The sequence below is a fragment of the Saccopteryx bilineata genome, chromosome X (assembly GCF_036850765.1).
Source record: "Saccopteryx bilineata isolate mSacBil1 chromosome X, mSacBil1_pri_phased_curated, whole genome shotgun sequence".
NCBI classification, from domain to species: domain Eukaryota; kingdom Metazoa; phylum Chordata; class Mammalia; order Chiroptera; family Emballonuridae; genus Saccopteryx; species Saccopteryx bilineata.
Window position 1 is genome coordinate 28,909,698 of NC_089502.1, and position 15,708 is coordinate 28,925,405.

General features: G+C 42.1%; 2 protein-coding genes across 2 annotated transcripts in view; one reads left to right on the forward strand and one right to left on the reverse strand.

Moving 5' to 3' along the window:
- LAMP2 (lysosomal associated membrane protein 2) overlaps positions 1–15,708 on the forward strand; it is a 122,628-nt gene that overhangs the window by 43,047 nt on the left and 63,873 nt on the right. The gene's annotated exons all lie outside the window — the stretch shown is intronic.
- On the reverse strand, positions 8,582–14,815 carry LOC136317260 (uncharacterized). The gene is made up of 4 exons (XM_066249916.1): positions 14,738–14,815; positions 12,203–12,327; positions 11,392–11,861; positions 8,582–9,713 (listed from the first exon to the last, which is right to left on the reverse strand). The coding sequence occupies exons 1-4, from the start codon at positions 14,813–14,815 to the stop codon at positions 9,664–9,666; spliced, it is 723 nt and encodes a 240-aa protein (XP_066106013.1). The 3' UTR covers positions 8,582–9,663.

Below are 15,708 nucleotides of genomic sequence, written 5' to 3' on the forward strand. Positions count from 1 at the left end.
TGCGCCACCACAGGCCAGGCAAAAAAGTGTTCTACATTTTGAATAGGGGACTAATATCACTAATTCTTCATTAGTTATCATGGCTTTATCTTAGATAATTACCAAATGTGTGTTTAATCTTCTTTAAGAACTAAATTAAAATACAAAATATTAACAGAATGTTAAAGTAAGCACTGCTTCAACTCCAATAAAATACAGGAAGCCCCAAATCTATGATCTGAGTGTTCAATTAGCTTTGCTCACTGACTTCATTTTTATGTTAGGACAACAGTGGATCAGAAAGTAGGACTTTGAGCTCATGAATAAAAAGAATTTCACCTAACCTTGTTTGGAAGAACTGTTGCTTGCTGCTAACTAAATTTTGGATATATCAATTTAATGAAATAATTAATACCTTCCAAATGAAGCATACCTTGGTACTCCCATTTGATCTGATATGTGTGATTTTTAGATCAATGGATTATAAAGTAATAAAGACCATATAATCTATATCACTGTGGATAACTTCATTTTTACTCCATGTGCTCAGCCTTAAGAGCTTGTATAATCCAAGTTCCTCAAATTCCAGCCTCTTGAATTGTCAGTAGGATCATGATCTCATAGGTCTGCAAATTAACCAAGTGCCATCATTAAGAAGGCATTAGCACCCTTTGTTCAGACACCTCAAATATAGGGGCCTATCTGGTCATGAAAATTCCAAGAAAATATTCTGAATAAACTCTGGAAATCTAACAAATGTAAGAGCTTCTTTAAAATGTGCTTTTAGCACATGTCTGTCTGCATTAATGAACTGTACTCATTGTGCAAGTTCATGCCATTCTGAGCAAGATATACCTCAGTGAGGTGGCAAGGCAGAGGAGGAGCTCTCCATTTTCTGCAAATTCTTTCACATTCCTTGCACCACAGCCTAACGCTCAGATGTTATATGATTGGATTAAATGGCAGCGCTGCATTTTACATAAGGGGCACTTTTGGTAGCAGAAAGAATGACACATCCTATCTCTACAGTTTCTGAGTAATGGGTTTCATATTCTGATTGTTAGATTTTTAACTAAGAAAAAAGTGACCTTACCTTGAATTGTGGGACTGGGACAAGTGATCTCAATAGAAATTGTCTTTGTTGTCACAGTTAATTCACTAAATATACTTCATTCTGTGAGGTGCAATTCTGAGCACCTCACAGGACTTCTGAAAGAAGCACTTTAATATTACTGATAGCAAGAAGAGTAGTTCTCTATGTGTATATTGCTGTGAGGGTTACTGTGTTTCTCAATGGTCAATTTGGTGGTTCATCTATTTAAGTTCAGTGTGTGTATCCTGAATGCTAGAACTGCCTTTGTAACTCTAGAGAAATGCTTTACTTTCTCTTCACTCTATCTGTATTTTGGTGTCAGTGTAAATTTCAATCCCTTGGTTTCATAATGACCAGAAGAACTCTTGGTATGCAATGCATTTTTAGTAGGAAAAAGCAGCTATAGTTTTACCGAGCAGTTATAGTCCTGTGCACTTTACACACATTATTTCATTTAATCGTCATAGCAACTCTGAGGTTGGGCATTCACAGTTTACAAATAAAGTAACTGAGGCTTGAGTTGGTTACTTAGCCAAAGTCGCACAGGGACTAAGTGACAACACTGACGTTTGAGCCCAGCTCTGCCTGCCTTCAAAAACCATGCTGTTAACCACTCTGCATCCTGGTTTCTAAGAAACTATATCGATTTTTTTAAAATGTGCCTTACATTAAATGGTTACAGAAATTGGACTTTGGTACTCTTCTTTCTATTCTGTATGATGTAGTCACCCTATAAATGTTCTGCAGTATTTTTAAAATAACGAGTTTTGTTCAGCTCTTTTGAGGGGCAGACGGATGTTGTGGCAGCATGCCTTTTGAAAGATCAAATCAAGGCCGCTTTGTGCTGTACCTCATCAGTAATGTCTAAGTCCTGAATGTCAGTGTTTTCAGAGTAGCCTCATCTAGTTATTCTGATCACGTACCATTATCATTCTGCCCTCAAACTGTCTGTACCATGAATCATTTTGACTGCGCATTAGTGTGTTTAAGAGACTAAATGGAATTGTCTCTCCTCGCTTTCCCTAAATTACTGCATTACTACCCTGAGCCATCCTGTGACTTTAAGTGCAGTATAACCATGACCGCAATCCTTGCTAGCTGGTTCTGAGTGCCAATACAAAGTTTCTACACTCAGCTTAGAGCCTTTTTGAAAGGATTTCAGGGAATCCTTATCCACATAGTTAAAAATTTCCAGCCCTAATCTGCAGTGCTTCACTCCCCACCTTATCTGCTCTCCTGTACTCACTCTACTCCAGCCACACTGGACCTCTTGCTACTCCTCAAAAACCCTATGGCTGTTCTCACCTCAAGATCCTTGCACTTGCTCTGCTTTCTACTTGGAAAGGTCTTCCCACAGCTATCATACTTACCCTCTCGTCTCATTCAGTTCTCTCTTCCAATGTTGACCAGTCAGTGAAGCATTCCCCAATTTAGCATACCCTATTTAAAGTAGCACTCTCCACTGCTGGGACAGTCCAATCCCCTGTTTTATTGCTTATCACCTGTCACCATTGACATGCTATATATTTTACTTAATCTGTGTTTCATGTATGTTTCCCATTAGAAGGTAAACTTCATGAGAGCAAGAATTTTTGCTGTATTTACTACTCTGTCCCAGTCCCTAAGAACAGTGCTTGGCATATGGTTCACACTGAATAAAGGTTTGCTGAATGGATGAATGGTTCATCTTGTGTAATAGCAAAACATTTATTAAGCTCTTAATACCTTATTTCATCAAGTCTAAAATGTCATCACTGTTAGAGGCTGTCTTTAAGCACTCTGCTATTACAGCCTCCCTTTAGTACACATACTGGTTCTTGTGTCAGTTTCAATTCCAAAAACAGATTTGTATCTATGGTTTCTATAATTTTCAACTTTAAAGCACACATAATATTTAATATTCATTCTTCCTTCTTTTAAATGCTATGTAGTAGAGCTTGGCAAGTGTGTCAGAACACAACTTGAATCCTGGCTTTTACTAAACAGTAGTGATGTGACCTTGGGCAAGTTATTAATCTCTTTAAGCCTAGGTTTCTCCATCAGTAGAGTAGAGATTACACAACTACCCATCTTGTAGGACTTTTAAAGAGAATTAAATAGCATAATGCTACCAAGTACATAGTAGTACACAATAAATGTGGACCTTTTAAAAATTATATAGATAGGGATCTTTTTTCTAAAGACAATAGATGTCAAATGTTTAGACAAGATCAGAGAAGGAGGAAGTGAAAAGTGAGAATGAGGCTGAGATTAAAAACCTCAAGGAACAGAAATCTACTTAAACTAGGTTTTAAGAAGGAATGAATTATGAAGTTATAGGTTAAGTCTCACAAAATCCAATTGTAGGAAGTACATCTGGGCTCTAAGGAACAGAGCATTAAAATATAAAGCTTCAACTGAAAGAATAAACAGGTGATGACTACCTACCAGGAAAGTTTAAAAAAAGATAAATGAGTGATCATTTGTACTGCATTTATTTTTTAAAGATTTTATTTATTGATTTTAGAGAAAGGAGAGAGAGAAAGAGAAGGACAAGGGGTGGGGGAAGAGTGGGAAGCATCAACTCGTAGTTGCTTCTTATATGTGCCTTGACCAGGCAAGCCCGGGGCTTTTAACCAGCGACTTAAGCATTCCAGGTCGAGGCCTTATCCACTGTGCCACCACAGGTCAGGCTTGTACTGCATTCGTTAATATGTGTTATACAATGGATTACTATTCACCCATAAGAAAGAAGGAAATCTTACCCTTTGACCGCATGAAGGGACCTGGAGATTACTATGCTAACACATGTAGAATCTAATGAACAAAACAAAATGTGTTACAAAGCCAGAATCAAATGTTAGATGGATATAAGAATAGATCAATAGTTTAACAGACAAGACAACACAAACACACACATTGATGTATACTGCTCACAACTATTAGGGGATATTTCGAAATGAATATGAAGTGATTAAAAAAAAGAAGCATTTGATATTTTTTATTAAACAAGATCAGAAAAAGAGACAAGTCAAAGAATTGTTCAAGTATGCAAATAAAATGCAAAACCAACTTTTATTTCATTGGTGAAAATGCACTATCAAAAGGCTGAAAGTACTGGAGTATCTGCACGTTCTTGATCCCCTAATTCTTGTGAGCAGTGTATATTTGGTATTTGATCAAGATGTTTTTCACATTACAGGGAAAGAACGGAATATTGAAAAAAGATGCTGAGCTACAAGATTAATTATTTTGAGGGAAAATACATTTAGACACGAATGTTAACTATAGATACCAAAAATAAATTCAAAGATGATTAAAGATTTCAAAAATTTTAAACTATAAATGGTATAGAATCAAATGTAAATGGTTGTTTATCTTATCTCAAAATAAAGAAGGCCTTCCTAATAAAAGAAAAAAAAATAAAAGAAGAAAATACCTCAATATATAGTACTTCCGACCATCAAAATGTCACCAGATACAAATTTAAACTACAAACAAAGTAAAATATTTGGAATCCTAAGTATGACAAAGGATTACGCTTATATTCTTACTATCAAGTAAATATAAAACAAGGTATTTCATGAGTAAATTTGTATAAGGAGATGAATACCTGAATCATGACAGAAGAAATACAAATGAATAAGTAGCTTGAAAAAATATTCCATCTTTCTAGTAAGCAAATAAATATAAATTAAAACAAGATATCCTTCTCCCTGACCAGATGGCTTGGTTGGTTAGAGCAATGTCCCGAAGCGCAGAGGTTGCTGGTTCGATCCCAGGGCACTTACAGGAATAGCTCAATGCTCCTATCTCTCTGTCCCTTCCTCTCTTGCTAAAATCAATTAAAATAAAAAGATATCCGTCAAACTGGTTTAAATATTTTTAATGATATTTACACTTGGCCGTGGTACAGAAAACAGCACACTGCCGTGGCCAGTTATCTCAGTTGGTTAGAGCACTGTCCTGATACACTGGGTTTGATCCCCAGTCAGGGCACATACAAGAATTACCAATGAATGCATAATAAGTACAGCAACAAATCAATGTTTCTTTCTCCCTTCCTCTATCTCTAAAGTCAATAAAAATTTAAGAAAATAAACTTCACACTATTATTATGTTGAGAGTGAAAATAAAAATTGGAAAACAATCTAAATACCCAATAAAATAGAACCAGTTAAGTGAACTAAAACATTGACATGACAGAATGTTACATGGCCACTTAAAATCACTTTCTCAAATAATATGAATATGGGACTACTCATGTGTCATTGTTAAATGAATGTTGGAAAGAAATATGTACTATTATTCTGTTTTGATTATATATGTATATATAATTTGGGTGTGTATATAGATGTGTATGTATGTATATATGTATACACACACACATAAAACTGCTCCTCTGCCACCCAAGTAGCGCTTCTCCTTAGCCCTACACCTTCCTGCATGCTGTGTGCAGAGTTCACTACAGGAAGGGTCCACATGGGAGCTACTACTGCAGCCTAGGAGGTTACAAAAAATATGTACCATGTCCTGTCTTGGTGTGGATGTATATATGTACATGTGTGCATGTATACAAAGTAAGTACATTAAAATATTAACAGCAGTCACCTCCAGGTTTGGGGATCATGGATGGTTTTATTTGCTTTTTATATTTCTGTTTTGGTGAATCCAGTTTACTTTGATAACCCAAGAGAGTGGGTTTTAAATCTCCTTGGTTCTCTTTTGCATTCTGGTCATAAAGGACAGCTGGCTCCATGAAAGGATAGTCTCCACTCCTTCCAGATATCAGGGCTCTCCCTTCATTTGAAACACGTTTTTAGAAAGATAGGTTATTTTACTTTGTTCGTTAGTCCAGTCACCTCGTTTTTACCATGCACCAAGCACAGCTCTCTCACCCCCAAAGGGATGCAGAGGCACAGTTATACCGGTCTGTTGTTGCCTCCTGTGTCAACTGAGAGGTGCTTCTCCCCATCCCTACACTTGTGGAATGCTGCCTGCCGATGCCCCCACAGGAAGGGTCAGGATTGGACTCACCACTTAACTTCTGCAGCTGAGATGAATAGGAGTGGAAGTATTGATAGCCAGGAGCTTTGGGAGGTGGGGCGGGGAACATACCAACCACCACACGTTGCTCTGTTTCCTGCATATCTATCTATCTATCTCTCTCTCTCTCTCTCTCTCTCTCTCTCCTGGTTTCACCAGGCTGACATCTCTAGGAACCATACTCACAATCTTCTTCTTCCAGCACCTTCTTTTCTAGCATCAACACTCCATAGCAACCAAGCCTGCCTGACTGCTTTGCTTTCTCCATCTACTTCCCTGTTCCCCAGACTGCTCTATGACTCAGGATGCTTCCATTATCATCAATTCTATCTGTCAAGGTATTGACAGACCCATTAACTGCTATTAATTGGTAAGGGCAAAAGGTTGAAGCATTGGCCCTGGCTGATTGGCTCAGTGGTAGAGCATCGGCCTGGCGTGCAGGAGTCCTGGGTTCGATTCCCGGCCAGGGCACACAGGAGAAGCACCCATCTACTTCTCCACCCCTCCCCCTCTCCTTCCTCTGTCTCTCTCTTCCCCTCCCGCAGCCAAGGCTTCATTGGAGCAAAGTTGGCTTGGGCACTGAGGATGGCTCCATGGCCTCTGCCTCAGGTGCTAGAATGGCTCTGGTTGCGACAGAGCAATGCCCCAGATGGGCAGAGCATCGACCCCTGGTGGGCATGCCGGGTGGATCCTGGTCGGGCGCATGCGGGAGTCTGTCTGACTGCCTCCCCGTTTCCAACTTCAGAAAAATACAAAAAAAAAAAAAAAAAAGGTTGAAGCATTGTGATACAGTAGAAAGAGAGTGGAGTTTGGTGCCAGGCAAATTGGGGTTAGAACCCAGGCTTTCCCAACTCCCAACTGAGTGACTTTGGATAAGTTGCTGAGTTGCCACATCTGTACAATGGGAGTAAAATATTCTCCTCTGCTTTATACGGTTGCAACAGTCACCAATGGGATTATGGCCATAAAGTGTCTTTCAATGGTATAATAGGCACTAAGTGGGTATCCTTTATACACATTACCTCATCATCACAGCAGAATCTGAGGGTAGGGAAAGGTGCCAACACTCTGGGGGGATCAGAGAAATTCAGTGTCTTGTTCAAGGTTACACAGCTAGTGAATGGCAGAGCATCTATATAAACCCAGACTCTTCCTTTAAATAACTTACTGCTTTGCCTGCATGTTCCCAACTCAGAATAAAGGGATAATTGACAACTCATATCAATGTTTCTGGCCAAAGACTCATGCAACTTGCTATGAAAAGAAATGAGTACTGAACTATTGGGTAATCACCTGACCTGTGGTGGCGCAGTGGGTAGAGCACTGACCTGGAATGCTGAGGTCGCTAGTTGGAAACCCTGGGTTTGCACAGTCAAGGAACAAAGAACAAGCAACCAATAAACAGAATGAAGCAACTACTTCTCTTCCTTGCCCCCTTTTCTCTGTAAAATTAATTAACAAAATCTTTAAATAATAAATAAATTGAAATCTTGGGTAATCACATTGAGCTATGGAAGAAGTATTCCCAGGGAGTCTGCTTTCATAGAGATCCACAGACATTCCAAAGAATATCAGAGTGTGTTGTGAAGCCCTAAATGAACCAACCATGAGATTTGTTTATATTACACTATGGATTGCAAACAAAGGTTCTCAAACTTCAGGAGGTCTGGGATAGAACATGAAAATTTGCAGTTATAACAAGTACCCAGGTGATTCTGATACTGCTGGCCCAGAAACCACACATTAAGAACCATCAGATTAAAATGTTCTATAACATTCCCAAATCTCACCTGTGTTCCACCTCCCCAAATTCCAGAGAGCTATCAGCACACTCAAGAGTATCACAAAGCCAGCACTAACACAGATAACAGAGCTTTGGTTTGATCCCTGATTGTTGCTTTCTTCCTCAGCTCCCTCCCAAGTAACCAAAGCCTTCTAGTAACCAGGCCTCTGAGGGAAGAGAAAGAGCTGGAGGGGTGAGAGCTCTGCCCCTATCCCAAGCAGCTAGCTGGCCACCCCCATTTGCCACAGAGAACATGTCCTGTTAGCAGTCTACACCCGGCTGTTTTCCAGAATCCTGAGCACCCTGATGGGACTGTGCACAGGAGGGAGGGGACAGGACTTGGAAAACAGAAATGCAGGAAGGAAATTACCGAGGACAGGGCCTCAGAGAAATGGTGCATGTGAGGGGGGCAGTCCCCAGGCATTAGGTCTCCCAGCCTAGGCAGAGGCCCCTCCCCATCTCACCTCATGCCCCATGGGCCCAGGAGCAGCAGAGATGCCCACCTTCAAGGGACCATGTAGACTTGGACAGCAAGGGCAGCAGGGACAATCACAAAATGGATTGAAGGCCTCACAGTCTCCGCCTCCCAGTCTTGAGTAACTCTGGGGAAGAGATTGACCTTTTACCTCAGTGAGACAGAGGGAAGATGCAGATTCAAGCTGCAACCTGCCCCGAGATGCACACTACCCAGAACACAGCAGGAAAGTGCACACACTTTATTTCTAGTCAGAATCAGAAAATCCTGACAAAGGTTGAGCTTGGTGAACTAGGAAGATCACAAGGGGGGAAACTTGAGGACATTTTTTGTTCAAACTGGAGGCTGATCTAACTCGCCAGACTCAGGTCCCACCTTGGCCCCCTCCTTGTTTGCAGCAGCTTCCTCAGGGGAGTGGAGAGCCTTCCCAGAACACATCAAGAGGAATGGGCATTGTCAGAGGTGTCTGTCCCATCCAGTCTGGTCTATTTTTAATCCTATTAGTCCTCCCAAGAGAAGCACAATATCTGTCCTTGGAATTCCTTTTGTTCTTCATCCCCTCTTGACTGGAAAGGGGCTTGGAATGAAAGTGGCCAAGGCTCAGGGCTCGAGTGCAGAGCCAATACTCTCCCAAGCACAGCCCTCTTTAAGAGTCACCCAGTGGTCTTTCAGTCAGCCAGCATAGCCCTCCCTCTCAAGGGAGGAAATCAGCAGGTGTATCGGAAAGTCCTGCTTGTATTCTTCTGAGGCTACTTTCCTGATCTTTGCCACTGCCCACTCGTCTCCATTGGAATTAATGTGATGAGCAGTTCAAGTCCTTCCATGAAAGTGTCTTTGACTTTGACCCCGCCCCCAAACTGTAGAGATGGATCTTGATGTTATTTCAGTTGGGTTCACCCAAAAGGCACAGTACATGCTACGAAAGAAGACACCCTGTATCTCAAATTAGGCTGTCTCCTGTCATTTAATCAAACTCACCCAACTGGTTATAATGTGTGCACCAGATAACTGTAGTTCCTAACAAATATTAGACAAAACTGTTTGTTCAATTAATGAATAAAACTCAATAAAATTGCTATAATCTTTAACATTTAACACTACCCTCCCAAGCCCCTCTGAACTGTGCTATGTTAATCCCTTTTCCCCAACAGAAGGATTAAGTTCTAACAAAATCTGTTTTCCCTCATTCCAAGATTTGTGCCAGAAAATCTTCTCTCCCCCGACTCCTTCATATTCTTCTTTAGCTCCAGCCAGCTGAAGTCTCACTGAGGTGAAGGCTGCTGAGAGCCAGAAGGTATTCATGAAGGTTCACACACTGGGACCCAGAGCTTCTTCAGCTTCACACAAAGCTTCTGGAGCTTAGAGACACAATCAAGAAACAAATATGAACACTACTGCAGTTTACAGCATAATAATGACATTCTCAAGGAAAAGCAGTGCTCCCAGATTATAATGTACCTTACGTTCTAAAAGCATAATTGTCGCCTGACCAGGCGGTGGCGCAGTGGATAGAGCATCGGACTGGGATGCAGAGGACCCAGGTTCGAGACCCCGAGCTCACCAGCTTGAGTGCGGGCTCACCTGGTTTGAGCAAAAGCTCACCAGCTTGGACCCAAGGTCGCTGGCTCGAGCAAGGGGTTACTCGGTCTGCTGAAGGCCTGCGGTCAAGGCACATATGAGAAAGCAATCAATGAACAACTTAGGTGTCGCAACGAAAAACTGATGATTGATGCTTCTCATCTCTCTCGTTCCTGTCTGTCTGTCCCTATCTATCCCTCCCACTGACTCTATCTCTGTCCCTGTATTAAAAAAAAAAAAAAAAAAGCATCATTTTCAACCAAAGACTTGGTACTATGGGTGAAAGGTTAAGGAAAATACAGAAAGGAGAAAAAGACAATATTTCATCATGTTGGCCTCCACAGGGTTTCAACCAGTTGGTAGCAGCCATCCAGAGTCCACCACCTGTGAACTTAAATGAAATTGGGAGAAATTTTCCTTTAAAAGACTGATGAACAGCCTGACCAGGCGGTGGTACAGTGAATGGAGCATCAGACTAGGACACAGAGGACCCAGATTTGAAAACCTGAGGTCGCCAGCTTGAGCGCGGGCTCATCTGGTTTAAGCAAGGCTCACCAACTTGAGCACAAGGTCGCTGGCTTGAGCAAGGGGTCACTCCATCTGCTGTAGCCCCCCGGTTAAGGCACATATGAGAAAGTAATCAATGAACAACTAAAGTGCTGCACTGAGGAATTGATGCTTCTCATCTCCCTTCCTGTTTGTCTGTCCCTATCTGTCCCTCTGTGTCTGTCACACACATATACAAAAAAAAAAAAAAAAAAAAAAAAAAAAAAAAAGATTAACGAATGTATTCAACAGATTCGCAAACTTCTTTAAAACAGTAAGCACTAAATACACACATACATACATGTATAGCATGGACTTGGGGGAAGAGCAATATGTAGGAATAAATATATTAATGTTAAAAATGGTTATCGGTTATTGCTTGATGGTAGGATAATGACAATTTTTGTTTGCTGAGTTTTCAAACTTTCTATGATGTAAACAAAAGTGTTCTATCAGAAGGGATCCATCAGAAATTGATTTCTCTTTGAAGTATGTATCCATTCTTTTTCCACCTCCCTAAACTCAGTGAAGAACTTGCTGTGGGTCAAGGCTTCCCATCTCAGTTAGTATCTAGATTTACTGGTATTTATTGCAAGCCTATGCAGTCCCAATCCCCTCCCCCCAAGGTCTCGGTTTCTCCTCCCACTGGGATTCAAAGGCTTTCTTTCCTTTTGGTAGACTGGGCACCTGTCCCTGAGGTTACTGCTCCCCTGAGGTTGGGTTTTCTTAGCTCCAGCTGTACCCTGAGGGGTTTGTGAAGGGGGGGCTCACAGGAGTTTTCTCTTGGCCTTGGCTCCCCTGGTCACGCTGCAGGGCTATCTCCTCTGGGACCCAACTGCAGGGCACGTGCCGGGGGGTAGGTCACCCAAATAGGCTTCTGGAGGCCTGGAGATCCTTGCACAGAAACCTCACCTGATGTGGAGGCCCTCTGGGAATCTGCAGCCAGCCTGAGCTTCCGTATTTTGGCCAGCAACTGGTTTCGCTCCTCTACATTCATTGGCCACACGTCATATCTGGGTGGAGACGCAGCAGGACCCACCTGCCAGAGCCGCCTCTTGGCCTGGAGCAGCTGCTGACACACGGCTTCCCGCTGCTCCTGCGCCTGCTGCAGGTCTTGCCACACCAGCCGCAACTGCGAGACCAGCGTATCGCGCTCCTTGCGCAGCCGCACGAACTGGGAAGCCAGAGACGGCTCCATTTGCTGCTGCAGCTGCCGGACCCCGCGCACGTGCTTCTCGCTCGCCCTGGAGGCCACACGCACGCCCAAGGCCAGCTCACTCCGGGCGCAGGGGGTCTTGAGTGCGTGTGGCGCCAGAGGGTCGGCCAGAACGCTTCGCAACTCGTCTTTATCTCCTTCCAGTGTCGTTGCCGTTACTGAGCACCTGTTCATTAATAAACATGACATCGGAAACCGCTCCCGACGTCCCCTAAGGCTAAGACCATGGCCGCCGGGTCAACCCCCGCCCGCCGCTGCTGCTGTAAACAGTGGCCGCCTAGCGATTGACCCCTCACCTCCTAGTTCAGCCTCACTTGTGTCCTTGCCCAGTCCTGGCCTCATCCTTGGCTGCCTTCCTTTTCCACCCACTTATTCTCCTAACAAAAAGTGAAACTAGTTCGCTTACCGCAGGAACACCTACGGGGGGGAAGGGGCGGGGGGAGCGACGGAGTAGCGCAGCCCAAAAACGAGCTCTGAATTATGCCTCAAGGCAAGTTTGGGACCTACCAGCTACCAGCCTTTGGCAGTGCGACCCCTGCTTGGCGGGCAAGTGCGAGCTGCACTAGGCTTTGCTCAGAATCCACTTTCCTTGGCACAACGCCACCTACAGGGCTGGCTGGGTGAGAGACTGCCTGGGAATTTCAGTGAGCCCGGAGATGACTTGTTTTCCAGTTTCTGAGGGACAGCACCCAGACGCGCCGAATGAAATTCTAAGCTGGGAGTAGGGTGAGTGAGTGCAAGGAGGACTCTTTCTGGTTCAGTTCAGCTCCCTCGTATCACTCTCAGTTACTATATCAAACTTACTACACAGTCTCAAGCTGTCTGCAGTCTTCCCTCCCCATCCTAAACAGATGACCTTGGAGTTCCTCTCATTAAGAAAATGCAGCGATTGAGCCACCAAGTCCCTTAGCTTTCTTTGCGAAACCCTATCTTCACGCTCTAAATCTCAGTCCCTTCTGATCCTTTGCCTCAAGGACTTCAGCACATTTTATTCTGCCCCGTATTTCCGGCATCCCCACCTTTCCGGTGCTACTGGATATATTTTCCCATACTATAGTAAAACTGTTCAAGTTCCCTCTGATCTTGAAGCAATTTCCTTCCTCTACCCCACGCCCTGGCCTTTCTCTCCTCTCATTAGAAAGTAGCTTATACTGTGTCCACGCCATTCTGCTTTCTTTACCATTCGACCTGCTGCACTTTGGTTTTTGTCCCTTGCCAAGTTTAATGAAAATTGTCTGATAAGTCCCTACCCCAGTACAAAAGCCGGTGGATACTTTGAAAATTAGTTTTCACACAGTTTTTCAATAGGTTTGATTCTGTTGACCATTTCCTCCTTAACACTCCATCCTGTCTTGTTTCTGTAACATCACATTCTGTTCATGTTCCTCCTACCCCTCTGCCCTATATTACTCAGTTTCTGAACCTGCTTGTTCTTCTGCCCAAAGCCCCAAGGTTGGTGTTTCCCCCATTTTGTCCTCAGACCCCTCCTCTTTTCTTTTATTTATTTATTTTTTTCTGAAGCTGGAAACGGGGAGGCAGTCAGACAGACTCCCGCATGCGCCCGACCAGGATCCACCCGGCACGCCCACCAGGGGGCGATCTTTTGCTCCAGTGGAGCCTCGGCTGCGGGAGGGGAAGAGAGAGACAGAGAGGAAGGAGAGGGGGAGGGGTAGAGAAGCAGATGGGTGCCTCTCCTGTGTGCCCTGGCCAGGAATCGAACCCGGGACTTCCGCACGCCAGGCCAACACTCTACCACTGAGCCAACAGGCCAGGGCCTAGACCCCTCCTCTTTTCATTCTGTATGCTCCTCCTGGATGAGCTTATTCACCTCCATAATGAAAAATACTACCTCTATGATAACTGGATATTTTCAACTTACACTGTCTCTCTTTTTTAAATTTTATTTCTCAATTATAATTTATATTCAGTATTATTTTGTATTCGATTCAGGTGTACAGCATAGTGATTAGACAGTCATATACTTTACAAAGTGTTCTCTCTGCTATTTCCAGTACCCTCCTGGCACCATAATACTTGTTATAGTATTATTGACTATATTCCCTATACTGTACTTTACATCCACATGACGATTTTGTAACTACTAATTTGTACTTCTCAATCCCTTCACCTCTTTCACACTGTTCCATGCCATTCCTCACTGTTCCTCAAACCCCTCCCGTCTGGCAATCACCAGTCTGGTCTCTGTGTCTATGAGTCTGTTTCAATTTTGTTTGTCTTTCTCTGACTATACTGTCTAGGTCCATCCATGCTGTTGCAAATGGTAAGGTTTCATTCTTTTTTATGGCCAAGTAATATTCCATTGTATATATGTATCACCACTTTTTTATCCACTCGTCTATTGATGGGTACTTGAACTGCTTCCATATATTGGCTATTGTAAATAACACTGTAGTGAACATAGATGGTATATATTTTTCTGAATTAGTGTTTTGAGTTTCTTCAGATAAATACCTAGAAGTGGAATCACTGGGTCATAAGACAGTTCCATTCTTAATTTTTTGAGGACCCTTCATACTGTTTTCCATAGTGGCTGCACCAAACTGCATTCCCACCAACAGTGCACAAGGGTTCCCCTTTCTGCACATCCTTGCTAATGCTTATTGTTTCTTGATTTATTGATGAGCGCCATTCTGACAGATGCGAGGTGATATCTCATTGTTGTTTTATTCTTTATTTCTCTGATGATTAGTGATGTTAAGCATCTTTTCATATGCCTATTAACTATCTCTATGTCCTCTTTAAAGAAGTGTCTATTCAGGTCCTTTAAATATTTTTTTTCATTTGCTTTCTTTTGTTTGTTTGTTTGTTTGTATTGACTTGTATGAATTCTTTATAAATTTTGGATATTAACTTATCAATATATAATTAACAAATATCTTCTTACATTCAGTATGTTCTTTTAATTTTGTTGATGGTTTCTTTTTCTGTGCAAAAATCTTTTATTTTGATGTAGTCCTATTTATTTATTTATTTATTTATTTATTTCTCTTGGATCCCCCATCAGCTTTTCTTCCCTCCTACCATGAAACTAAAGAACTGTATTAAGTAGAAAGGGCTCTTCAGCTTTTCAACTTCTTTTTCTTTGCCCTTTGCCTTCATCCATCCTATTCCTCCTCCACCTCTCAACACACACACACACACACACACACACACACACACACACACATAACTTTACTTTCTGCCTGGATAAAATCATGGGGTAAAATACATTTCTGTATGATTTGGTTAAGTTACTTTATCATGTCTAATATTTTAAGAAGTTAGTAAGGAAAATGACTCTAATGACGAAACTAGATGGGGAAACTATATTAAGGTCATAGACCTCCCCCAGTCAAACCATATCAGCCTAGTAGAACTTGGACAAGGGCAGCTTTCAGAGAGAGAAAGGATTTCAGCCTGGTTTCTGAGTCAAACAAGGAGTGGAAATATTTTTGTCATTAATTCTAATTACGACTAGGGATTTGCTCTGGGAGATTTTTGTGGCTGGATGTGCACTGATATCACTTAGCCAATCTTTCATCAAGCAACTAAAGTGTCTTCTGGATTTTGGTTCCTCCTCCCCACCTCTCTTAGTGTCCCTCTCCTATACAAACACATAGGATGATTTATACCTTGATTCAACCTTGATGAGGAAAGGAAGTTTAGTCTGACAAAGTAGTTTTTTGAAAAACTAGAGTGTGGAGACTGCAAAACAAAAAATGGTCAGAATGAAACAACTTTTAGTTTTATCCTCTTGTGGCTCAGCCCCAAGAGTTGGAAAAAGGTGGATGGAGGAGAGAAAAAGTCTTAAATTAATAGGCTGTCAATTGTCAAGTTTTCCAATCACACAATTGCCAAATATTTCTGTGGGAAAAATCAATGGTACAGTCTAGAGAGAGGAAGTCATATACTTCTTTTTCATATATATTTATTAATGTCAACAAGTTACCAAGATAATACTAATTTTTCTACATTAAGATTCCTAGCAAATAAATGTCTAATAAAGGTTACTT